Source organism: Salvia splendens, unplaced genomic scaffold, assembly GCF_004379255.2.
Source record: "Salvia splendens isolate huo1 unplaced genomic scaffold, SspV2 ctg1191, whole genome shotgun sequence".
NCBI classification, from domain to species: domain Eukaryota; kingdom Viridiplantae; phylum Streptophyta; class Magnoliopsida; order Lamiales; family Lamiaceae; genus Salvia; species Salvia splendens.
The window spans coordinates 15,482-43,267 of NW_024598746.1; the positions used below are offsets into that span (position 1 = coordinate 15,482).

Sequence of the window (27,786 nt, forward strand, 5' to 3'; positions counted from 1 at the left end):
TAGAAGCTTTTGACGCACAATCGTGGGCTTGTTGCAGCTCGTTTCAGACGAACTGCTTGTTTAAGCTGAATTGTGGTCTTGTATCCTCTTTAGAAGCTTTGACTCACAATTGTTTAGCTTGTATATGTTCTAAGAAGGGGATCAGTCTTCGAAGAACAAGATACCTCAGTAACATTTGTAAGAGACGACACGCACAGAGACAGACAAAACACACAAACAAAACGCACAGAGACAAATAAAGACCAAGTAAACCAAATAAAGCACATTGAGCAAACAGGACTCAAGACTGACTGACCGGACTGTCTCTTACAAATGGAACTTTTTGAGGTTGGAAATGTGCCATGTTCGGGGTACCTGTTCTCCTGACATGTGAGCCAATTTGTAAGACCCTTTGCCGAGGACTTCTGATACCCGATACGGACCTTCCCATGTGGGTTCAAGCTTGCCCAGCTTTTCTGCTCGGCTTACTTCATTGTTTCTCAGGACGAGATCTCCCACTTGAAATTGCAGCTTCTTCACCCTTTGGTTGTAATACCGGGCTACTTGCTCCTTGTACTTGGCTGCTTTTATGCATGCCAATTCTCTTCTTTCTTCGGCAAGATCTAGCTCGGCTCTCAGTCCGTCGTCATTCATTTCTGAGGAGAAATTTAGAGTTCGGGGACTGGGTACGCCGATCTCCACCGGGATTACGGCTTCAGTGCCGTACACCAGACTGTATGGAGTTTCACCATTGGAGGTTGTGGGTGTAGTTCGGTAGGACCATAGGACTTGAGGGAGATTTTCTACCCATTGTCCTTTGGCTTGTTCTAACCGAGCTTTTAACCCTTTCACCAGGATACGATTTGTTACCTCCGTTTGTCCGTTTGCTTGTGGATGAGAGACCGAAGTGAACCGCTGTTGAATATTCAGCTCTTGGCACCAATTCTTGAACGTCTTGTCGGTGAACTGAGTCCCGTTATCCGAGATGAGGATGTGGGGTATGCCAAATCGGCACACTATGTTCTTCCAGACGAAATCCAATGCCTTCGAGCTCGTTATCGTAGCTAATGGTTCAGCTTCTACCCACTTCGTAAAGTAGTCCACGGCAACGACTAGGAATTTCATTTGCCGAGGAGCTTGAGGAAGTGGTCCCACTATGTCTATGCCCCATTGCATGAAAGGCCAAGGGCTTTGCATAGTGGATAGATCGGTCTGCGGCATTCTTGGGATATTTGCATGGATTTGGCACTTCGGGCATGTCTTGACGAGCTGCACTGCTTCTTGTACCAAGGTTGGCCAATAATATCCCCATCTTAGAACTTTTTTAGCTAAAGCTCTAGCTCCGATGTGGCTACCGCACGACCCTTCATGAACTTCTCTGAGGATGTAGTCCGTCTCTTCTGGTCCTACGCACCGCAATAACGGCTGGAGGTAAGACTTTCTAAAGAGGACTCCTTCATGAAGTTCGTACCGAAGTGCTCGGCACGTGATCTTCCGAGCTTCTCTCTTATCTTCGGGCAATTGTCCTTGATCCAGATACTGCAAGATCGGCGTCATCCAGTTCGGCGAGCTGGATATTGAATGTACCTCGGCTTCATCAATGCTTCGATGCATTAATTCTTCCGCCTTTGAGCTCGGATCTGAGGCCAACTTACTTAAGGTATCTGCTCGGCTATTTTCCGCTCTGGGAACGCGGATTATCCGAAAATAGGAGAAACTTCGGCTGATGCTTTGCGCTTTGTCCAAATACTTCTTCATTCTCTCGTCACGGGCTTCACTGGTACCCAACATGTGATTTACTATGACTTGTGAATCACAATGGACTTTGAGAGATTTGACGAGCAGACTTTGCGCTAACTGAAGTCCGGCCAGGAGGGCTTCGTACTCGGCTTCATTATTAGTAGTGGGGAATAGGAACCGAAGTGAGTAGGTTACCTCGTGTCCGTCGGGAGCGACGAGTAAAATACCAGCTCCACTTCCCATCTTGTTTGAAGCTCCATCTACGAATCCGCTCCAGCAGTCTGGCGGCTCTACTTCGGATTCCAAGGGCTGTGCAAGTTCGGCATTGGCAGACTTTTTCTGTTCGGCAATGACAGGGATTGCTTGATCGAACTTGGCCTCTGTAAGAAAATCTGCCAAGGCTTGTCCCTTGATGGCTTTCCGAGGTAGGTACTCGATCGAGTGTTCTCCCAGCTCTATGGCCCATTTGGCGATTCTGCCTGATGCTTCTGGCTTGGTCAAAACTTGCCGAAGAGGCAGATCGGTTAAGACACATACCTTGTGAGCATAGAAGTATGGCCGCAGTCTCCTTGCTGCATTTACTAACGCCAGAGCAATTTTTTCCAGAGGTTGATACCTTGTTTCTGGACCTCTTAATGCTCGGCTTGTAAAGTAGATGGGAAACTGCTTTAGGCCTTCTTCTCGTACAAGCACCGCGCTGATGGTTTGATCTGATGCCGCTAAGTATAAGAATATTACTTCGGCTTCGGTTGGAGCAGAGAGAATAGGAAGCTCGGCTAGATAACTTTTGAGCTCGTCAAAGGCCTTTTTCTGCTCGGCTCCCCACTCGAACTTTGGTGCTTTTTTCAACACTTTGAAGAACGGCAGTTGCTTTTCGGCTGCTTGGGAAAGGAATCGATTCAGTGCGGCTAGACATCCGGTTAGCCTTTGCACGTCATGTATGGACTTCGGCATTGCCATGTTTTGAATGACTTGAACTTTTGAAGGGTTTGCCTTGAGTCCGTCCTTTGAAACCCAACAACCCAGAAATTTTCCTGAATCTACCAAAAAGGTACATTTTTGGGGGTTGAGTTTGAGGTTGGCTTTCCGGAGCACGTCGAGAGTGGATTTGAGGTTGTCTTCGTACTCCGAAGTGCTTTTGCTTTTGACAACTATGTCGTCGACATACACTTCAACCTGTTTCCCGATTAGGTGCCGAAAAAGCTTGTCTACCATCCTTTGATAAGTGGCTCCGGCATTCTTTAAACCGAATGGCATCTTTTTATAAGCGAAAATGCCGAAATCGGTGATGAAAGCTGTTTTCGGAGCGTCACTCTCATCCATCAACACTTGGTGATATCCTTTGTATAAATCAAGAAAACAGAAAATTTCGAAGCCGATCAAAGCTTCTACTTTTTTATCTATATTCGGAAGGGGATAGCAATCTTTTGGACAGTGCTTGTTTAGATCGGTAAAGTCTATGCACATCCGCCATCCTCCTCCTTTTTTCTTGATCATCACAGGATTGGCCACCCAAGAAGGATATTTCACCTCGAATAGTACATCCGCTTTTAGTAATTGGCGGACTTCGTCATGGATGACTTGGCTTCTTTCTGCCGCAAAGAGTCTTTGCTTCTGTTTTACTGGCCGGATTGAAGGATCAATATTTAACCGATGAGTGATTACCTCGGGGGGCACTCCGGTCATGTCCAACGGAGACCATGCAAAGACATCTTTGTACTCCTTGAGGAGCTGAATGGTCTTTTCCCGGAGTAGAGGCGTTCCTGCGAAGCCGACGTTGACCGTTCTGGATGGATCATCTTCGCATAACTGAACGGTCATTGAGTTCGGCTCTGAAGTGACTTCGGTCATCTCGCTTGCCTCCGACTCCGGTTGCTGTGATTGCTATGCTTGATGGTGCCGAACTGATTGTTCGGCACTTTTTAGCGCAATCTGCAGACATTCTTTTGCTCTCTTTTGATCACCTCGGATGACCGCTATCCCATTTTTAGTGGGAATCTTGATGGTGAGGTGATAAGTAGAGCAAACGGCCCGAACTGTGTTGAGCCAGTCCCTCCCCAGGATGATGTTGTACGGAGACCGAGCTTTCACCACAAAGAACTCGATCATCGTATTGGAGCTTGTAGGCGCTTTTCCCACCGTGATCGGAAGGCTGATAATACCTTCAGGGCGGGTGTCCTCCTGGGCGAAACTTTTCAGAGGAAGTGGAGCCGGACTGAGCCGAGCTGGATCCACTTCCATTTTATCGAAACATTCTTTAAAAAGAATGCTGACTGACGCTCCTGTATCTACAAATACTCTGTGGACCAGTTTGTTTGCCACCCCGGCTTGGATGACAATAGCGTCTTGGTGAGGAGAGATGGCTGGGACGGGATCGGCATCTGAAAATGTAATCACTTCGTCTTTCTTCAGCCTTTTATGTGTTGGTTCCTCTTGATTGGAACCTCTGCGTTCTGCTTTTAGAGACGACTTAGTCTTCCCGGCTGGGAGAGCGTCAATAGTCTGGATTACTCCATCGTATTGCGGCTCGTCGTCGTCTTCGGGATCCTCATGTCTTTTCGGATCCTGAGGATTGCAGTTCGCACTTCTCTGCCTTTTGTTCTTTTTCGGCTGCTTGCTTTGGTATTTTTTTAACGTTCCTGTTTTCACAAGAACGTCAATACCTGCAGCCAAATCTCGGCACTCCTCGGTATCGTGACCGTGGGTTTGATGGAAGGAGCAATATTGATCCTGAAGTCGCCATGCGGCTGATTTCGTCATCCGCTTTGGTTTTTTCGAACATATCGGAATGTAGTTCGAAAATTTCCGCTCTTGACTTGTTTAATGGTACGAACTGAGCGGGCGGCTTCTCAGATTGAGACGTGGTCCCAATCTGCCTTGTACTGGTGCCCTTTGAATTCTTTCAAAAGGAGTTCGGCGAGGAAGCACCTGGTCGCTTTGATCGGGCTTCCTTTTGTCTCCTTGGGATGAGCTGTCTAACGACCGTTTTTCGACGGTCTGCCTCATCCGCACGAGAAAACTGGTCCGCAATGTCCCACATTTCTTGAGCTGTTTGCGGACCGCACTCCACGAGCTTTCTGTAGAGAGCTCCGGGCAGGATTCCATTTTGGAATGCCGAGATGACAAGTAGATCATTGAGATTATCTACTTGTAGGCATTCCTTATGGAATCTCGTCAGGAAGTCGCTGATCTTTTCGTCGCGACCTTGACGTATAGAAAGCAGCTGAGCCGAAGTGATTCGGGCTTCCGCTTTCTGAAAGAACCTCCTGTGGAAAGCATCCATGAGATCTCGGTAGGATCTGATGCTGCCTTGAGGAAGGCTGTCGAACCACCTTCTGGCGTTCCCGATGAGCAACTCGGGGAACAGCTTGCACATGTGGACCTCATTGAGACCCTGGTTCGCCATATTATATTGATAGCGTCCCAAGAAGTCATGAGGATCCTCTAGCCCGTCATAAGTCATTGACGGTGTCCGGTAGTTCCGCGGCAAAGGAGTCCGGGTGATGTCGTCCGAGAATGGAGTCTTTAATGCTCCGTACATGGCGAACCCGACATCTCTTCGGTACGGAGGAGATGGAGTTCTCCTGTGGTTCCGGTACCGAGGAGGAACATGTCGGGGTTGAGGATTCTTTCTCCTGGAAGACACGTCACTACTGCGGTAGTGACTTTCATGTCTGGATGAGGAGGGAGAATCCGCCGTTGTCTTCTCCGACTGTTGGCTCTTCTGCAGGAAGGTTAAGAACTCCTCCTGCTTCTCGGCCAAGAACAGCTTGACAGCCTCGTTCAAATCAGGCTGCTGGGAAGACTCGGTGTGTGGACCTTTTGAGCGGCTTGCTCCTTCTCCGTGAGAACTGGAAGTAGATTTTTCACGAGGCTGCTTTCCAGGCCTATGGGCTGCTGGATTAGCTTCCTCATGGTTATCACGGACGGAGGCACGGGTGTTATGTGATCTGGTATGCATTTTTTTTTTTTTTTTTTTTTTTTTTTTTGGTAGAAGAGGATCAAAAACTCGCTTTATCACAAATTTGGTTCTCTGTTTCCCACAGACGGCGCCAGTGATGAAGCGGCGAATTTTCGATGGTAATTAATGCACGTAAAAATAAATTACGACACAGAGGTTTTACGTGGTTCGATTTACTGAGGTAAATCTACGTCCACGGGGAGAAATGGGGGCAGGTTTGTATTGCCTTGATCTGCGAATTACAGCTTACAACACTGGCCTGCTTTATGATATTCTCTCTAGAGAGCTTTTTTAGAGTTTAAAAGAAGAAGCAGAAGCCCTTATCTATCTGACCTAGGTTCTATTTATACAGTGAACTAAGATCGTGGCATGCAGCATTTATTAGGTAGTGGATGTCGTGGAGATCGTGGCGACCTTGCATGGGTCCACTATCCTGCATGAGTTAATGACTGCTTGACACCACTAAATAGATCGTCGGTGTAGTGGAGGTGGAAATCTTGTATGAGTCCACTATCTCCTAGTTCGGTCGAATACTGAGACCGAACTGCTGAATTATTGCCGAGCAGCTTTTGCCGATCTGAGAGTAGAGCTTGATGCCGACCTGAGAGCAGAGCTTGATGAGTTGGCTTTCACCGAGCTGTAGGCTGGGGCCGAACTCTTTGGTTGTACCGAACTGAACTCTTTAGTCACGCCGGACTGATACTCTTTAGTCATGCCGAACTGATACTCTGTCTTGGGCTTTACTGCTGTTGGGCTTGTTTAGTACGTACTCCATCAAATTTGTCACTATAATCTGAATATAGAATCAAGTAGGCATTTTTTACTGGTCAACTTTTTTTCCCTCTATTTTGTTTTCTTTTCCTTTCAACTAGGCTTCGAATCTTCAAAAGAGACAGACAGCTGTGAAGTCTGACTCTCTCTCCCTCTATTTCTCTCTCTGCATCAGAATCTGCTACCAAAGAGAAAATAATCCCAGGGGAATGGATCCTCTGCTGTGTTAAAAACCACAGCAGAGGGTGCTGTCGCTAAAACGGCAATCACTTACTCATGAAACGCAACAAATTTGATGAAAACTTATTTCTTTATTTTGTTTTCGCTGTGGGGACATATTCAATATTCAATAGTAGAGTATACTATAAAATGGGAATATATGTACACGCCACATACCCCTTTCGCTCTTTTATAAAGTAAACTTTTTATTTTATTTTATTATGCATCGGTTCTGTTATTTAATACTCCACTAGATAGATTACGAAATTAAATATATTAGCTATATACATGTATATTAAAATACTTATAAATTGTGACAATATATGGTTTAATTAATATTTGCATATCATATTTTTAATTTAAATATTAAACTGTTTTGAGTATTTAAAGACTTAAAACTAGGGTGGGTAGGTACGGTATACCTTATCGAAACCACCATACCGTATACTTTACCGTAAATTCGTTATACGAAAATGTCATACCTTTACCTTACCAAAGTCTTCGGCACACCGAACTTCGCCATACCTTATTTTCTGTATGACGAATTTCCATACCGATACCGTACCTCATTTTCGGTATACCGTACCAAAGTTCGGTATACCGTACTTTTGCGGTATACCTGACTTTCAACATCAATTAAAATAGAAAATTTGAGGTTTTAGAATATTATTTATATTTATAATTTTAAAAATATATAAAATATATTTTATTCATAATTATATTTATATTTCACAATTGATTTATAATTTAAAAATATATAAATATATTTTATATATAATAATATTTATATTTTACAGTACATACCTTAATTACGGTATATACCGAATTTCGGTATGCAGCGGTATACCGCGGTATTTGAAAAATCATATCGTTACCTTACCGGAATCTTTCGGTAAGGTATCATACCGTACCGAAAACAATGGTATACTGAAAATTCGGTATTTTCTGTATTTTTTCGGTACGATAAGGCCGATATTTCGGTATTTTTCCCCAGCCCTACTTAAAACTGTTTTAAAAGAATAAAATATGAATATATCAAATCAAATAAAAAATTTATTTTTTGTCAAATTCAATATTTGTATATTTATCCATGTCAAATAGGAACATCTCCAATTAAAATTAAAAATCATGTGTGAATTAAATATACAAATATATATTGTGAATTAAATATACAAATATATATTACACAACTGTCACAATTTATAACTATTTTAATATACAACATATATATAGATGATATTTGATTTAATAATACATTTAGAATATAAATAACAGAACCGATGCATAATAAAATAAAATAAAAAGTTTACATTATAAAAGAGAGAAAGGGGTACGTGGCGTGTACATATATTCCTATTTTATAATATACTCTACTATTGAATATGGCCCCACAGCGAAAACAAAATAAAGAAATAAGTCTTCATCAAATTTATTGCGTTTCATGAGTAAGTGATTGCCGTTTTAGCCACAGCACCCTCTGCTATGTTTTTTAACAAAGCAGAGGATCCATTCCCATTGTTCAGTCACATACACGGGTGGGGATCCTCTGCTGTGCTGAAAAGCACAGCAGCCCCTGCTGCCCCTTACACCAAATAAAATAAGCAAATAAATAAAAATACATTTAATTAAATAAATATATATTATTTTGATGAATAGTGAGAAGCAGCAGGGGCTGCTGTGCTGAAAAGCACAGCAGAGGATCCCACCCCCACATAAGGATCCCACCCCCACATACACTCCTCTTCCAGGTGAGTTTTCTGCTGTGAAAGCGGTTGCTTTCTCTGCAGTTGAGGAGGAAACATTTCTTGACAATGAGTGCCCTCTTGTGTTAAGGTAAATAATTGAATTGGGTTTCCCTTTTCTTTCTGTTTCTTGAACTGCAACTGTAACAATTTTCCTCTAAACGTATTTCGTTTTATGCTTAAGAATTTCCCTTTTTCTTTCGTCGCCTGCATTGCTTCGGTTCCTGTCTTTGTTGGTTTCTTTAGTGAGTGTGATTTCCTTGCATTGTAAGGTATCTTCGAACCCTCTTTTTCCTTTATGGATTTCTTGGTTTTCTGGAAATCTATGGCTGAACCTTAAAAGAGTCAATTTTTGCTCTGGGTTTAGATTTTAGATCCAATCTTTTGTGACTTGTCCCTCATTCATTCATGGTTCTTGGGTCTGTGGCAGATGGGATTCTTGCGTTGGATTTTTTGGTCAACTTTTTCTGTATCTACTTAATCATCACCACTTTCTGAATAGTTAGTTTCTTCCTGGATTTGATTGGTCTTCCTAGGTGAATGAGGATGTGGTGTATATTTTGAGAGATCTTAGGAAAAATGATGATTGATCTTAATTATCTGATTAGAAAGTTGGCCTTTGTTGGTGTATTGACCAAAAGTTGTCATCATTCAGCCCACCACGTCAAAAAATGGCAATGTACCTTAAAAAAAGTTGCTGTTCTGCCTTAATTTATTTCCTCCATTTTATTTCTGTAACCATACTTTAACCTTTCTCGAAATATGGAGATGGGCTACTATACATGTGTGTATGTGTATGTGTCTCAGAAACAGGTGATGATGTAACCATACTTTAACCTTTCAGAAGTCCACATATTCCTGCTAGTTTAGTTTTCTCTTCTTCATACTGTTAGCATAGCTTGCCATATTTTGAAGCAAAGGAATAGCACCCCAATATCAAATCATTTTTGGGCTAAATAGTGTAGATAATGCTTATATTTACTCGTTTGATCCATTTCTTCCCAAGAATCATTGTCTCCAAAACAAATCATCTCCGTCTTCATCTTTAGGGTCTACTTCGTTTGCTACGTCCTTTTCTTGCATATTGCCATGTTTTACTGTTTGACAAGAAACAGTTTGGTGTCTATTTCTCTATTCTTACACGCTTCATAGGAATCCCATTTACACATTGCCCATGGCCCTCAAAACTTTTGTCTATATCCATGCATCTAAAGTCGAGTTAATGATTTACTACTGTGTGCCTCCTCTATTAAGAATGGCTGTTGTTTTCAATCTTGGGCGTTTAAAGATAATTGATGAGTGTTGATTGCACTCAATTATTGGTTCTTTAATCTTCCTTTTGATTGTAAAAGAAAAGATAAAAAGCCAAATCTTGTGTGATTAGATTTTCTATGCTCCTGTAGTTAAAAGCTAATTCTTGAGAACTTCTAAAAGACAAAAGGAAGCAGTTGCTAATAGTTCCAGCAAATGATACTTTCTTTAATAAAGTTACTGATAGTTGAGATCTATGCTGCACTTGGGAATGATACATTTGAATGTTTGAGTTGATGGTCTGCCTTCTGAATTCACTGTTCAGTCACAAGGTTGATTTCATTCACATGAAATGACACATAATTTCACAGGCAAATATTATCCCTTAAGAGTACTGGCTTTCTTTTTATGTGAAAAATGATGGAGTTCATTGTTTATTTTGAATACCTTGATTGCTTGAACCTGCCAATCAGGGTTATATAATGTTCTTTACATTCCTGAATCATGAACGCCTACCACATTCATATAAGCATGGTGTTTGAAACTGCATAAGTAAACAGGAGATATTGTCCAACCTTGAATTGAAGTGAAAATATCATGACAGCCTAGGCGACGTTTTCATTATAAGTATTTTGTAATCAAAGTTGGATAATCTTGAATTCATAGTTTCTTAAATACTCAGGATCTTTTCCTTCCAACTTCCATCTACTGGATGTTCACATTTGTGTATGTACATTTTAGAAAAATAAATCTGATGCAGAGTTATTGAAATCTAAAATAATGTTACAGGCTAGGCGGCGTTTCCATTAGATGTATTTTGTAATCAAAGTTATATATTCTTGAATTCATATATTCTTAATTACTAAGGATCTGTTCCTTCCAACTTCCATGTACGGGACGTTCACAATTGTGTACATTTGAGACAAATAAATCTGATGCAGAGTTATTGACATCTAAAATAACGTTACAGGCTGAAACTGGGTATTAAGCCATTCCTGGTTTCACCCTTGAACATGAAATCAAAATTCAAAAGCAGTTGGAGATCAATTGTGCCTCTGCAGACACAGGGAGAATCAACGACAAGGTTCTGCGTGTTTCCTAAGGTTAAATCAGCTAGCTTTAGCCAAGGAAACACTCCTGTTTACCTCAATGTTTATGATTTAACACCTGTCAACGGCTATGTTTACTGGGCTGGACTTGGTGTCTTTCACTCTGGGGTTGAAGGTAGAGAGATTCTCTTACTCTATAACGTCTTCTTGATTTATATTGCCTTTCTTCCTATATAGTAGTTTTCTTTGTTATCTCCTCGTTTGATACTTGAAACATTCATTCACTGAGTGGATAGGAATTATGTTTTTGCAGTGTATGACATTGAATATGCTTTTGGAGCCCACGACTTTCCTACTAGTGGCGTATTTGAAGTTGAGCCCCGGCAATGCCCTGGATTCAGGTTTCGCAGGTCAATTTTTATTGGCACGACACATTTGAACCCTCACCAAGTAAGAGATTTCATGGAGAAGCAGGCCACAAACTACTGTGGTGATACATATCACCTGGTTGTCAAAAACTGCAACCATTTCTGTGAGGATATATGCTACAAGCTGACTGGAAAACGGATACCAAAATGGGTGAATCGTCTGGCAAGGATAGGTATCATTACTAATCTCATTTTGATGCATCATCATAACTAACTTTAAGAGGAGTCCTAAAATGCTGAATAAATGTGGTTAATTGTCAGTCATAGAAAACTTCATGCTGGTTTATTGGAACTTCCTTCTAAGAGGTATTTTTATAGGTTCATACTGCAACTGCATACTCCCGGAGGCTCTAAAAACGAGCAAGGGGCCACATGATACAAACTGTCAAGATTCAGAGAGTGAGAAGAAGAGTCTGAGAAGCTCTTTCAGCTGCTTCTCTTCGATTTCTATGCACCCAAAGGAGAAAGATGTATCGATATCATCGTTCGTCTTACAATCACACTATAAAGGCTGTCTGCCTCCTTGGGATTTAAAGAAATCAAGAAGTACTAAATCTGTGAAAGAAGGTTAGAGAATAGGAATTCGTTTTTCTTTTTTTCTTTTCTGTCTTTGTGGATTCTTAGATTGTTTTAATTTTTGGGTAACAAGTACCACCACATTTGAATGTAGTTATCTCAATGAGGTTTGAGGCTAAAACAACTGCTGTTTTTCCTCTATTCTGTAACGTGTGTAGTTTGTTCTCATCTTTCTTCATGTACTTTCTTGATGATGCATCTGCAGAAATATGATGTATTTGTTGTTAAGAATTTGAAATTTTTTCCCAAATAGGCATTTATACTTTACAAATCTCTATTGACAGGTTATATTTTTATATCCATTATCTTTACAAAAATGACGAACTATTCACTTAATTATAGTATAAGTTTACATTATCAAACATTAATACTCCATCATTAAATATTGTTTGTGTCTGAAGAATAACAAAAATAATTAAATGAAGCATGAAATTTGTAGCACATTCTACCCACTAAAATAGATGAACATTAATATCCAGCGAAAAATAACATGTGGAATGAGGAGGATTTGGAATGATTCCCTCACTCCAATTTTTGTACTCCAGTATGATTGATAAGACCAAAACACATGGGGATTTATGGCAAAACTAAAGTGAAATTATCCTAAAATAGGAAAATGAAACTAATGTGTATTTAACTTTATGATAGAGAAAAACACATGGGGATTGTTATTTCTCAATAACATGAAGAACTTCTGCCCCAAAATAGGAAAATGAAATGCTTCTGAATGTATAAATGGATTTAGCATTTCTCCATGTAAGGATATATCTCTAAGAACTAATTAGTGAATTTTCAATGATTTTAGCCAACTAGCCTTAAACTAGAATAACCACATATAATTATCCAAGGAAACAAACAAAACCAGGGAAAGCAACCTTGTCAGGACTCGTGACAGAGAATGTATACACTAGTCATTACTAATATACTTATATTTCTGCATAAATTTAGAATTATCATCAACTCAAACAATTGAAATAATAACATTAATGACACAAAATCAACAACGATAATTGAATCAATGTTCTAGATGTTACACCATGAACCACAGGTACAAGTTCCATCATTCATTTCCAGAGTTAATCAATGGTGGTGGGTGTTACAAACTTACATTCATTATGCTCCATGGAAATATACTACTCCCTCCGTCCCCTTATAGTAGGACATAAGTTTTCGGCACGGAGATTAAGAAATGAGTGTTTAGTGGTTAAGTGAGATTGGTAATAAAGTAGATAAAGTGAAGTGATGTTTTTCTTTTTTGATTCTGATTAACTTTCATTTATTTAACTTAATTTCTTTAGGACTTAATTAAATTATTAATACAATCTAATTCATGTTTTTTTATATATTCTGGTAAAGTCTATGTAATAAAGGAATAATTACAATCTGATTTTACACAACAAAATTAAAAAATCCGAAAAGAGTAACTGAAATTAAATGCAATAAATTTAATGAACAATCTATAAAATTTAACACGTATTCAACTAAAATTAATTGCGATAAATACAGTGGAGAACTCTTGTTTAGTTACATTACCATCTACCCCTAGAAATTTAAAGTGACGCCTGCCGCTAAAAATTTAAAGGGGCGGCAAATGAAATTCTACCAAAAGATACATCTGCTGCCAATACAAAATGCATTAACCAAGTCTATAAATATCGATTCATACTCCCATTTCTTCAACTCCATACCAGCATTCAAAATATGGGAAAACATATTGAATATTCACCAGAGAAGAAAACCTTGATAGTTCAATTCATCCTCCAAAAGTGCGTGAATGGGAAACCTCCTCGTGGCACTCTCAAAGAAGCTCAACAGAAATTCGACGTGTCGATGCAGACTACCACAAGATATTGGAATGCTGCAAAACAACAACAAAAAGGTGAATCCATAAGGTTAGTAAATTGTAAAAAGTCTAGATACCACAGAAAATTTATTCAACTAGATATGACTGTTCTGCAAGGTTTGCATTTCTCTCAAAGATGCAATATTAGAAGTTTAGCTGTTGCATTAGGATGTGGTAAAACCACAGTTTGGAGATGGGTGAATGTTGGGCTAATTAGGTCACATACTTCAGCAATACAGCTTGTTGCTTGACTTAACGGCCCCGAATAAGCTTCTACGCTTGACATTCACTCTATAAGCCATAGAACTAGACAGAATCTTAAACAAGATTGTGTTTAAGAACATGCGCAATACCATCCACATAGATGAGAAGTGGTTCTACATCACTCAAGGTTCCCAATGTGTACATTTGGCACCTGGAGAAAGTGAGTCACATCGAACATGTAAAAACAAAAAATACATCTCCAAGATCATGTTTATGTATGCAGTTATAAGGCCAATATTTGGGGACAATGGGCAGGTTTTGTTGGATGGAAAAATTGGAATTTTCCCCTTCACAAAACAGGTCCCAGCTCAAAGAAAAAGCAAAAATAGACCGGCAGGAACAATGGAGACTAAGCCTATTGAAAGCATTACCAAAGAGGTGACTAAAGAGTGCTTAATCAATAAGGTAATGTATATATTTAATAACTGCATTATGTGTATGTACAATCTATATGCTTTCAATTATCAATAATTTGATGAATCACTAAAAAGGTTTGCATATTTGTGCAATAAACGCTTGAATGTAAGCAATATACATGCATTTTATATATGCACAAACTTGCATGCATTTCAATATTCCAACATTTTATGAAACACTGGAAACACATGCATATTTGTACAAGTATTGTTTTAATGCATATTTTTGTATGTTTTCAAATCTAAACAATAAACACAATTAGCAACAAACATTGAACAAAATCAGCCATAAACATATGCTAGATCCACACAACAAATCAAGTCATCCATATATGCAAAATCATTTTTTTAAAAGGTTTTTGTAACTCACAATCTCAGTCACAAATAATGCACAAAACCAGCAACAAACATTGCACAAAACCAGACATAAACATATGCTAGATCCACACAACAGATAAAGTCACTCACATATGCAAAATCATTTTTTGTAATGCACAAAATCAGCCTCAAACAATGCACAAATTCAACCAACAACAGATCAAGTCACACATGCATTATCCACACAACTCATCTGTCAGACGACTTGTCGCCTTCCTCTCCAAGCTTTACAGCACGAATGCCTCCAATCGACCCACCGCTCCTCTTTGTCATCACGGTGGGGGTGAAATCGCCGGAAGTGTGAGATGGGGGTGGGGGTGGTGTTGCGGTAAGCTCCGGGTTGGGTTGGCGTAGCGGTATTTTTAGCGACATCTGATGGGTCAGATCGCGGTGGGGGCGGCGTCGGTGAGAGGGGGCGGCAAGGCTCAACCTAACTTTCCTCATTAAGGTCGTTCTCGAGCCAATTAAAAACAGAGCGTTGCGTTGTGAGAATCAATACATAAGATGAACCAAAGTGGAAGGAGAGAAGGGGTCAACGTTGGGGGCAGAGGAGGAGAGGCGGCGGAAGATTGAAAGTGAGAACTAGGGTTTTTCAATTCTCCTTCAATGCCGAGAAAAGGGATAGAGAGAGATGGTAAAGATGAGAGAGAAAGACGTTTAGTTGAAATGATTTGTTTTTGGATGGGGTAGGTGGGCGGCTAACTCATTTAATTAAAATGGGATTAATTAGATTTAATGATAATAAGGGGATCATTAATTAAGTAGTTAAAATCCCTAATTTTTACCCTAAATGGAAATGACTCGGCTACAATGGGACAACCAGAAAAGGAATACGACTCAGCTACATAGGGACGGAGGGAGTACATAATTGAATGCCAAAAATGTTTAATCTGAATCTCTATAAATTATTTATGCATCTCACTATGGGATTCCACTAACATTAGTTTCGATCTCTACAAGTCAAGACTATGCTGATGGAACGACGAACTCGCGCAACTTTCTGAGAGGGGCGATCCTAGCTAGATGCTTACAAGTCTACAAGTGATGGGCTGCGCAACGCCTCATTACATACAAGCTGAGACTGAATTATGTACATTGTACATTATGAAAGGTCGAACGAACAATACCTCTATGTCATGTCGGTGCCTTCTCTGGAAGCCGGGAGCGTTCCTTATCTGCGAAATGGAGAAGCCTTCTGAGTCTCAGAACCATGTCACAATGGAAAGGCAAAGCAGATCTTCTCTCCAAGTATGCTGGGCTAGCAGTCATCCAGGACAAAGCATGGAGTTCTGCTGCTATTGTATCTAGAATGATGTGTGTTTCCACCTCGATATCTTTGGATTCAGAGCTCACACCTCGCCCCACAGGCTTATTGGCACCCTTCCCTGACTTCTCTTGGCTGACAACGTTACCTCCACAATAGTCAATTAAACTAACAGAGAGAACTGAAGGCCATTCTTCTTTTGATAAACTCCTGGCATCTCTCCTCATTGAAGGTACTGCTTTTGAAACGACAAAACCCGTGGACAGGGGAATTGCAGACCCTTTGCTATGTAGAAGATGAGCGAGAGGCGGGGAATCTGCAGTGAGACACGTAGGGAGCTGAAGAACAGAAGGAGGCAGAAAGCGCATGCTCGGTGAAGGGACTAAAAGGTAGGAAGCTGATGTAGACCCAAGGGACTTCACAGGTGTGTATCCTTCAAGATAGCCAGACAGACCTGACGTGGCACTACCTTGACTTGACCCTGCAACAACGGGATTCTTATAAAAAATTACAGCATGGCTGAAGAAACTTTCAACAATATACAGCTAGTAGGTTGAAATAGGATTAACATAGATAAAAGATCATTCACACGCCAACAAATGCAAGAACAAGAAAAACCAATATTTCAATCACCAAACTTTTTGGAGTCAGACACAAGCACAAGCCTAGAAATTCAAGTCCTGACAACCGTCAAAGTCCAGAGTGTATTTAAGACACATCACATTCCAGGACTTAGCATGCTAGAAAGTAGAAACACTGACATTAAATGGGCACTTGAAAACATTGATGAATCTCATTGAGATACAAATCTAAAGCAAAGAGTAAAGTGAACCGATAAGTTACCAGGAGATGAATCTGCTTGTAACACCAGTTGTAATGAGTGATCAATCGAGACTGAGACGAAACTGACGCTCTGCACCCATTGCAGTAAGCCTTTCGAATTGTCTAACACTGCATGCCCACCCATTAGCTGCTTCCTCGAGGAAGGTTGTGCAATGCCACCTTTCATGAATGAGGAAGATTTAGAATGAGGACCGTACAATGTACTAGGTGAAGAAGGAAGTGCCCTCTCTTGCATTAAACCCATCTCCTGCTGTTGTAAAGAATTTCCATTGTTGCCAGCTGGCATTCCATCAGGAAGGGAACGACGGAGCTGCAGAGACCACTTTTTCACCTCAGAACCCCCAGCTGCATATAAAGCTTTCTGCCACTCTGCAAAAAGATGGCACTTTTTGAGGTGAAAACCACTCAAACAATCGTTCAAAATTTCTTTAAAAATCTTAACCAACTAGAATACTACGAAAACAGAAATATAATGTCTTACTCTAAACGTTATCCAACAATTCTAATGCAGAAGTATAAACATAATAATAGAAGAACCCAGTACAGGAAAACTGCTAATAAGTTGGTTTAGCAAATGTAACGTTAATTCAGTACCCTGGCACTCGAGCTCAAAAAAGCATCCAATTCGTGTAATCACGAGATCTCTAGGCTTAGCTACACCAGCATCAGGAGAACAAGCTTGAAGAATCTGGCATCCTTGTTGTAGTATTTGGACAAAAAGGGACTGCAGACCCTTTGTGTCTTGCCGACTACTGATTCCTCCAAAGGGGTAAACACAACTGTCAAGCAATTCTCCCCTTGAATCTGTCCATATGCACACCATCCAGCGCCAATCCTCAGTCCATCCATAACAACAATGCAGACTTGGGATTGATTTTTGGTGGCCAGATGTCAAACCATCTGAATCCAAGGAATCATGCTGAGAAACAGGCCCATTATCTCCAGTTCCTGAAGAAGTAGAATTTTGCACAAAGCTAGTACTTGTGCAATCATCTGACAGCTTTGATGAATCTGCCGAATTACCGAAAAAGGGTGAAAGCCCACGCTCGATGGAGCCAGGTTCTGCAAGAATAAAAAGTGGTTCAAACAAACAACGAATATCATCCAGAGGAAAGATATCTCCAGTTCTGCTGGGATCTGCTCCAAGCCCCCCACTCCTTGCTGTCTGCCAAGAGTTGTCCCAAGCACCCTGTCTCAAGCTTGTATCAAGTTCATTCTCTCTCTGAAGAGGAGGTCCTCCAATTCGAGAACCAACACAATCCTTCCACATACCAGGAACTGATGGAGACATTTGCATCAAGACTGAATGAGAACCCCCTGGCACAGATAATGATGACATTGCCTCACCAGATGCTCCTCGTGAAATTCGTCGAGCCTTATTGTAAACAGTGAAAGCAATTTCCTTTAGAATGATCAGCTCATTTAGCTTGGGGCTAGTAACCCTAAATATGGCATCTACAGTCACAATCTGCAATACAAGCTTTGGGATGCTAAATCCTGTAAGAGTCAAAACATTTGAAAATGATTCATCTACAGAAGCTGGGTAACTCAAAGCTTTTGCAACTTGATTGTGCATCATGGATCGCCTTTCTTTATCAGAAGATCGAATCACTGATCCGATAGCAATAGAAGCTTCAACCACAGTCTGTAGGACTGCAAGAGGCTCTGGGAAGGGGCAGACCACATAAACTACCTGATTCAATGAACATAAATGAAACTCCAAACCATTATTGAAATGCCTATCCACTCCATAAAATTATAATGTGAGGAAGAACGGCAAAGGAGAACACTAATAATCAAAATAACAATATACTTCCAAAATGAAGAGAATATTCATATTATGGAACATCTCGATTCTGCATTTAAGTAAAATTGTTAAAAGAGGTAATCTTTTGCAATCCTTAAGAATATCATGCAGCATATACAGAAAAGAAAATCAAATAGTAAATCTAACAAGACTGAAATAACAAGTGGTGACAGCCCTAAAAAGTTATGCATCTTTCCTGAAAGAGGTAACCACTTGCCAACTGGTCAACAGGGTGATGAAGATTTTGAGACCCTGAAGTCTAGTTTGCACACTCCAGTAACAAAAAGGAGATCTCATGCAAATAAACATATTTATCTGGATATTGAACCACTATATGCCTTGATTTGCAGTAGCAAACAGAACATATTGGTACTAAGATGAAATACAGGGTCGGGATTGTGAATGGAAAGGTGTTGTAGAAAGATGATGTAAGTAGCATAAAAAATGCAGAGTTCAGAACTTACAGTGCATGGTCCGCCATTTCCTTCCTTGGAATTCACTGGCGCAGGAGAACCGAATTTCAAGGTCTTAAGAACCTTAGAAAGAGTCTTTAAATAACTAGTCAGGTCCCAGCCATTTGATAGGAAAAGGAAATAATCACTGATTGATCCCAACATAGATGCATTGTAGGTATCTATCTTCATTGATTGAGGGCAATCAAGGAGAGCAAAACCGGGTGATATTTTCTTGGAATCTATATCCATCTCATTTCCCAGACTTTGGGGTGCATGTGTTCCCAGCTTGCAGGTTTCATAAACTGAATTTGAGAGAGAGAGAGAGAATTGGGAACTTTAGATATCTGACCCAGAAAACACACAAGTAGGATATGACTTTTCAAGCTAGCGAGAGAAACATAAACAAATATAATGCAATGAACCATAAGGAGTTAGCTCATGTGAAGGAACAAAACTTATAGTGAAACCAAATTACAGCTAATATATGTGCATTAAAGAACTAGAGCCGGCAAAAATAAAAGCTCAAATAAAGAACCTACAGCTACAGAAAGCAACTAGGTTAAAATAAAAAGTAATAAAACAGCTTACATTCATAACCAACTGAAATAATAAAGTGGCTAAGTTCTTCAGACATGTTGAACAAGCAATATCGAGGAGCATATAAAAATTTTAGCTCAAGAATGCAAAATCTTGCATTGTTTTTTTTTATTTATGATAGACAGATATCATATTATGATAATTATACATTGTTGGCAACATATCAGAGTATCATATTAGATACTTCTCAAGATTATATATCTAAGACTCATCGTAAGCACAAGAAGAATCTTTTGGCTGAATACTGAATGAAATACAAATGATACTAACCAGTTCCAAGCTGAAGAAAAAAATCAGTAGCAGCTGTTGTAAGTGGATCAATATTTGGGCATACCACATAATAGCTCATCTACAAGAGAGACAAGGAAATATGTAAATCAGTTATAGTATCAAACTGAAAATCAAAAGTCAAGAGGGCAGTTTCCAGGCCTTGTTAACACCAGAGAATAAAAAAATATATAAAAAAAAGAGAGCACGGGACCATCAAAGTTTATAAAGATTAACCAGTCTTACATGTTTCACAGTTGCATAAGGTTCCAGAGGAGCCTTTTCCCAGAGTTGCAAGGAACCGGCTGAGGTTTTGAGCCAATCATCTTGGTACCTATGTATATAATGAAATTATCACATATTCTATGTAACAAACAAAGAAGGTACAATATGCATCCTAAAGCCCAAACTGTGGTAGCATGTGGGTTAAAAATTTAAGCTCTTGGCTTAAACATATACCAAATATACAAGGATATCATGCATACCCAACAAGTATTGATGGAATGGAACAACAGATAGTGTAGGCCGTATCCGTGAGCAGTGTTGCTGATCTGACTCCATCAGAGAAGTACCTCCATCATCCCCTCTGGTTCCATCACCTGTAATGGCAACTGAATTACTATTCAAAAGGTAAATAAGGTGAAAGAATCATTGAACTATAAGCATAATACCTTTGAGCCCAGATGCTCCACCAGCAGAGGTCAGAGATGGGCTCATGGGATCTCCAACAGATAAAGTTACTGTACTAGAAGAATCTCGGCATTCACTTGCACTAGCAATAGACTCCGCAGAGTGTCCATCATAAGTCATCGCCGATTCATTGGATGGGTTACGGCCCCTACACCAATCCATAACAGAAAGAGGGGCCATCTGCATTGCTAAATGCAGATTTCAACGCTTCTTTTATGTCAGACTGAAGCAAAACCATTGTTAAGATGCCTGGACCTGAACATGACAATAGATTTTCATAAGAGTCGTGTATTGTCTGAGAAGCTCCCGTGACATACTAATGAAAAGCATACAAATGATAGAAAAGAATTTGTACTTTCATGATGCTGAGTTGACTGACATTTACACCGAATAAAATTACAATACTATCTACTACATACATAAAGCCCATCTTTCAACAGTCATAACAAGCCCAATAATGACCAGATGTGCAGAGTAGCAACATACTATTGAATAGAAAATTCATTGAAAGGTCTTTGTGATCATTAAGGGTACAGTACAAGTAGTTCTGCTGCATCCATTTATGAATAAGGTGCTCAAAGGAAAACCAGTGCCGAGGTAAGTTACTTTCATCAGCAACGACCTACCCACAATAGTAAAGTACTTACTCGGCAATGAAAATTAGAGCTATAGGAAATGAAGGTTAACTCATAAGGACCACAATATTCTGTGTTTCCACATCTAATTTAACAAGAAAGGAGTGCACCCACTCATGCATGTGCATCACACAGAATGGGGAAGTACACATTTCAAAAGAGACAACTGTTCAGGAAAACTAACGAATGAAATATAGTAAAGGTAACGGGCCAGCAGGAAAAAGAATGGTGGCCTTTCTTGTCTGGATAAATAGAACTTCTCAATAATAAAAAATCAGCATGAATTGCAACAAATAACCATATCTCACATCAACTGAGAGTGGATCAACAAGCTCCATTCCAGCAATGTCCAGGGAATGGGAAGAGGCCAAAAGACCCCCACAGCCAGCATGTACCATAGAGGGTCCACATGAAAATCCACGCCTCCTCTGCTCTTGAAGTGCAAGCCACCCATATGGACCATCACCACAATCAGCATCCAGAGCCACATCAACTAATGAAGTTGCTTGCTGAACAAGGAATGCGATACCATCAAGAAGTTCCTGGAGTGGCTGCCGTAGTCCGTATGAAAGCATACTTTCTTCCATGAATGAATTATGTGGAATGGATGGGCAGACCTCCATATTTGATGAACTTGGCTTAGAAACTTTAGGAATTCCAACAGAACGCCAAACCCCAACTGGTGCAGTCAAAGACCCATCTAGCATTCCCCCATCTACATCACCAGCTATCCTAACAGGAATTGTTTCTTTCTTTTTCAACTCAGATTTGCATGACATATTGTCCACCATGGTGCTTGAATCATTATGACCTAGATTTTGAGTGCTGCAAGATAATCCACTCAGACTAGAAGCTGAAATGTTGCTGGAAGAAAGCAGTGTATGTCGCAGCCCTACACATGGAAACCTGGCACACTAGGCATTCAATCTCTGTTGCAAAGGACAGTCCTAGCTGATGGGAGGACAATTATCTCCTTTTTGTGAGCTGTCACTTGCTTTAGCTGAGACAGGTTTGACATCTGCTTGGCTCAAAGCAAAAAACTGTGCTGATGAACCTCCAACTTCACCTTTACCAAGACTATTATGACTTGCACCAGTTTGCTGCTTTCCTCTTTCAACATGTGTGTAGTATTTTTTTGATTTAATCGCAGAACACAATTCTTTCTTTTCTGCACAAGCTTTCTCACTTGGCAAGGTGGACTTCTCATGAGATCCATTACAGCAAGGGGAAGGAGGTGTTGCAGAGTACACATAATGACTTGAGCTTGATGCAGAATCCACTTTGCAAGATCTAGGAATGTAGGGGCTTCGGAAAATCACAGAGGAGATCTCACTGTTAGGGGCTTCCACACCCCCATATTCTGGGGCAAATGACATCAGTTGCTTCAGCCTTTACGACGTGATCAAACTCAATATTGGAAGATGGCAGCATACAAGTAACTTGACTGGGAGCAGAACTCTTTGTGGTTTCTTGGTTTTTGATGACTGAATCTTCCACAGAATCAGGAGCATTTAGTTGGTTGAAGTTATCAAAGGTTGGAAAACTTGTCGATACAAGCATTCGATCTGGCACATCCATCACTGAGGTGCTGGGGCTGCTACACAACTCACCACCATCAGGTGCAGGAAACATGAGAACTTGAGACTCAGCGGTCCCTGGAGGCTTCATTGTATAAACAAGGAAACACAACTTTTGTTATTGAAAAGGTTAAGCTTACTTGCTAAAAAAGCAACGTAACTGTCAAGAAAGTTTGTAAAGGATAATTCAAGTTCACATCGTACCTCAAAAAAAGAACACACAATGTAAAGATCCCACCTAATGGATAAAAAAAGAGTACCTAATGTTTTCTACCATGGGGCCAAATATAAAAAACTGATTGCTTTTTGCTGAACTTCAGAAATAAGATGATAATGATGACACTAAATATGCCACAAACAATATATAATCAACCCAGAACTAGACAACAATAAAGATCTCAGTCACTCAAGATTAACAAATGAAATGCAAGGCCTGGTTCGCTTCCTAGCTCTAGAAATCAGCATTTCTCATCCAGCCAAATAGGTAGTCTGGTATTACTTTATCCAAAAGAGAAAATAAAAGATACAGAATTACCTCCCCGAGCGGCAAAGCATCATTCTCAAAAAAGTCACCAAAATCGCCAAACTCTGATAGTAGTGCTTGAATATCCATCCCCATGCCTCTATCATCATCGTCCCATCCCACTGAGATCCAACATTTTCATTTGTAGCCCCATTAATAGACATATTGGCTTCCATGGTACCATAATCAGTCATGGAAGGATTCAAAACCATGCCTGCTTGACCAAATGACTCTGAAGTCCCACTTCGTGGCCTTTTAGAACCCTGAGCAGGAAATGGAAACGAAAAAATGAGAGGCTCCAAATGAAAAGCTTTTCAATCTATAAAGTTAAAAAGTCACATCAACGGAAAATTAATAAATCAGGAAGTGAAAAGATATATACTAAAATTTCACATATAAATAACTAAACAAACTCAGTTTAGATGGGAAACAAGCAATTTTGATCAGTAAAAGATAGGGTACAAAGGGATAAGATATCTGGAAAAAGCAAAAAATTACAAGATATGACAGCTCAAGAACGTGAAACTACAAAGATAATAGAGTTTGAAAAAGAAAATAAAGATCCTTGCGTTTTCTAGTCAATTATTATAAGGGAAAAATAAAGTTACCAATTGAAGGACATCATTCTGCATCTGACCCAAGGAGATAAACCAGACTGTCTGGACATTAAAGAATCTGCATCTGCCTCAAGATCACGAGCTCCCAGGACCTTGCGATCACTGTCACTGAGGAACTACTCATGCTGCCATAGCTACTACTATTACTGTTACTACTACTACGATACCCATGGTAAGAACGAGTTCCACTTGGTTCGAGAGAAGATCCATCCATTGAATCAACTTTGTCATCACTGCCAAAATCAAAACTGATTAAAAGCACAACTTCAGGGATGGCCTACAATAAAAGATATGGAAATCAGATGATAAATAGATTAGAAACTTTAGGGCTAACCAATGCATAACAAGTGATGAAGCCGACAAAGACGGTCCCAGCCCAATTTTGCAGCCAGAATCTGAAAGTACAAAACTGTGCGAGTAAATGCATTTGCAAGTACTGTTAGGGTAGGGATGTCAATTCGGGTGGACCCATTTGGCCTGACGGGTGATGTCCCAGACAATTGGCCTAGATTTCAAGCAATAATAATGTGGTTGTAACCTTAAACCTTCAGTTTTTAGTCTATCCCGTCAAGCCTGAGATATTTAGGAAAATATTTTGATGTATTGCCTATGATCATGATGATGCCATAAATGATGCTTCTATCTTCCCTTTTGGTGAATAAACAATCACACAATAGGTAAAAAATAATATTAAAGATATGGACCTTGTCTCTTATTCTTGATGCTCCAGTTTCAACTTCATAATCGATTTACATTTGTACTCTTCTTCGTCTATTAAAATTATTATATTGCAATGCAATCAGATAATTTAATTTTGATAATAAAAATGTAATATTGGCCTACAAAAAATAATTGATGAGAGCAGAATAACCACCCCAAACGGATCATAAGCTACGTACTAATGAGATCCCAAATTTTATCCAAGTCAATAAATTATCAAAAGATCCAACCCTCCACAAGACTATTTAATCAGAAATTTCCATACTTCATTGATCATAGTAATACCTTTTCAAAGATGATCTTGCAAAAGATGTCTGCATAACTGGAACAAGAACAGCCTCTGTTGGATAGACAAACTTTTTTCAGAATTGGAAGCTTGTCTAAAGGCCACCTCTGATTACATAGTCTAGAAGCTGGAGACTCAGTGCCATGAGGCTGAGAAAAGTTACTATGCAAGTTCGCACTTATCCCGCGCCAACTTTTCTTGACAACCAATGGACTTCAACAAAGCAATTTTGTCCCCTTTGTTGAGTTGGCAGTCCAGATCCTCGAGCAACTTTGAAAGGGAGACCTGAAGTTCCATTTGGATCTCTAAACTTTCCGGAGCTGTACATTTATGACATATGAAAACAAATTTCCAGAAAGAAATTAAACATAGATTAGTACCATAAGTTCAATTGTAAAGGATGAAGCAACTGAAAAGGTAAAATAAATAAAACACAGAATACACATAGAAAAGAATTATAACAACCTCAACCACTTGCTTTACAAGATCACCAGGACAACATCCCGTGAGCTTCCTGCATTCCATGAGGAGAAACAACAACTGTTAAAACACAAGGCCGTGTATGAGGGTCTAAGTAGATCAGTCACAGGCTGTGAAATTCATGATAGCTTGAGATATTTGACAGTGAATAAAAAAATATAAAAGAAAAGGTTTTCACAAGTTCATCTATCATGGTATCTTAAATACTTTCAAGGGTTTATTATAGTCCAGTATGTACACACACATTATTATATATATATATATATAGGGAATGGACCAAAATATAACCAATTTTATATCAAAACTTTAACACCTTAACCATGTTAAGCAAAAGATTGTTAGATTATCAAAGTAGCAAGAGTATACATACAGAAATAGACAACGTCTACACATTTCAAGACAAGGAGAGAAGATCTCACTCGGGCAAGTCAAATACGAGAGGAAAGCAGACTATTAGACCAAAAACACACCTGGAATTTGGTCATTGGTACGCCGGCTAGACTGCTGAGGAAAGGTTCAATGTCGCCATTTGAAAGAGCTCTGACATGCCTAAAATGTCATGCTCATAACTCATAAGAATATTAAGGGATCAGGTCCAGACCCAATGTAAAGACTACCAGAGATAAAGCTATTGGCAAATACAGATAAATCAAAATACCAAGATGCAAGATACTAACTTAGCAGTTATAATAACATGAACAAATATTGTTTCTTCTGTTGCAGCAAAGATGAACTCAGCAACAGGTTGACCCCTCCTACAAAACACAATACAAGTTCAGGAGGTGGATTTTATCCCAGAACTGTCATCATGGCTTGAGTAGGAACATACACTAAGACACATACAATATTGTAGAAAAATGAAAATGAGAAATTCAAAAGGGGCAGTTTGAGTTAATCCACCATAGTTGATTGATATTGGTTACAGTACCACTCATTGGAACAATTTAGAAATCCAAAAACTAGGTAATGAAACGGGATGAGATGTCACCAAAGGTGAAGTCAACTAGCAGTCTTAACCACAGATACAACTCCATCTCATGCAATCTATGTTTAATATTGAAATAGGGACTTTATTTTGGGACATGCTCACTTCCCTAGATTTGATATAATCGTCAGCAACCTATCAAGTTTTCCAGCGGTCATGAGAATAGCACCATAACAAGCCAAAGCAGCACAGTACAACGCCCTTTGTGTGTGTGTGTGTGTGTGTTTGTGGGGGCAACAGGCTATAAAACCAAACAATAATGAGCTGGAAAAATCAGAGCTAAAGTACAAATGTCCTTTTCAGTGGTTCGGCCCAACATCACTAATCTCTTCCTGCTGAAGGACAAAATCATTAACATGAAAGCAATAATTGTACAGACCTAAAATGTTATTTAAGCCAAGAATATAACTGTGGAAAGCCAGTTCTGTGTATTATAACCAAGATTTATAAAATCTAAATGCTTCATTAAACAGCAAACATAAAATAGAAGAGTACCCAGATCTACTACGTTAAATTCTTATCTAGGGAAACCCACACATACAAAATATTCAATGAAATACCAAATTTAAAAGAAAAAGCACTAATAACATGAATGAACCTGAATAGTTCTTCATTCTGAGTAAATGGCTGATACTTGGAGAACACATCTCCAAATCGTACATATGAAAACCCTCTAAGTGCTCTGTCAAAGGGAAAAAAGCATTGTTAAGTACTGTTTTATGCTTGTCAATCAAGCAAAAGAGAGACATGGAACAACCTTTCAATACAGTTTCTTAAAGCCTGTGATATGGCAGAAGCAACTTCTTCGGAATCGCCAGGAGACACCCAAATCCAGATGCGAGCACTGAAATGAAATATTTATATCTTAATTTACCAAAAAATATCCACCATTATCTCTAAGAATGAATACATGTAATAGCAGTAGGGGAAAGGTGAAGAGGTAATAACTTCATACAAAATTACTATATAGGAACCAATACCTCTCAATGTGGCAACAGCATGTTGTGCTTCTCATTGATAGAGGAGTGTTGACCAGGGAGAAAAAGCCAAAGCTTAATCTTCTCATCTGATCAATAAGATGAGTACCAGGAATGAGGAATACATTGTTATTTCTTACTAACCAACTTATAATTCTTTACCAGGATTATGCAGACCCTGAGAAGGATCCCAAGGTCCAACGAAAGAGTTAGTCCATGCGCTGAGAAACCCTTCCTTCTGCAGCTGCAGATGTGCTGAGAGCACTGCCGACATCGCTGCATCTTTAGGGTCCACCTTCACACTTTAGAGTAATAAAAGGGCAATGATCAGCACACATATCTTCCTTAACTAACTAGATGTGTGAACAATCTCAAACAATGAAACGAGCATTTGATTAGTCAAGTTCACTTATTTACCTCATGGCGATATCTCTTAGGATTAATGC

The 27,786-nt window shown here is 39.6% G+C and overlaps 1 protein-coding gene and 1 pseudogene across 1 annotated transcript; one reads left to right on the forward strand and one right to left on the reverse strand.

Moving 5' to 3' along the window:
• The first annotated feature begins 8,350 nt into the window (after positions 1-8,350).
• Positions 8,351-11,947, forward strand: LOC121789009 (deSI-like protein At4g17486). The gene is made up of 4 exons (XM_042187560.1): positions 8,351-8,503; positions 10,634-10,887; positions 11,026-11,313; positions 11,459-11,947. Exons 2-4 carry the CDS (start codon positions 10,677-10,679, stop codon positions 11,710-11,712), a joined length of 753 nt encoding a protein of 250 aa, XP_042043494.1. The 5' UTR covers positions 8,351-8,503; positions 10,634-10,676; the 3' UTR covers positions 11,713-11,947.
• A 1,229-nt stretch (positions 11,948-13,176) lies between these two features.
• Positions 13,177-27,364, reverse strand: LOC121789008 (annotated as a pseudogene).
• Positions 27,365-27,786: the final 422 nt, after the last annotated feature.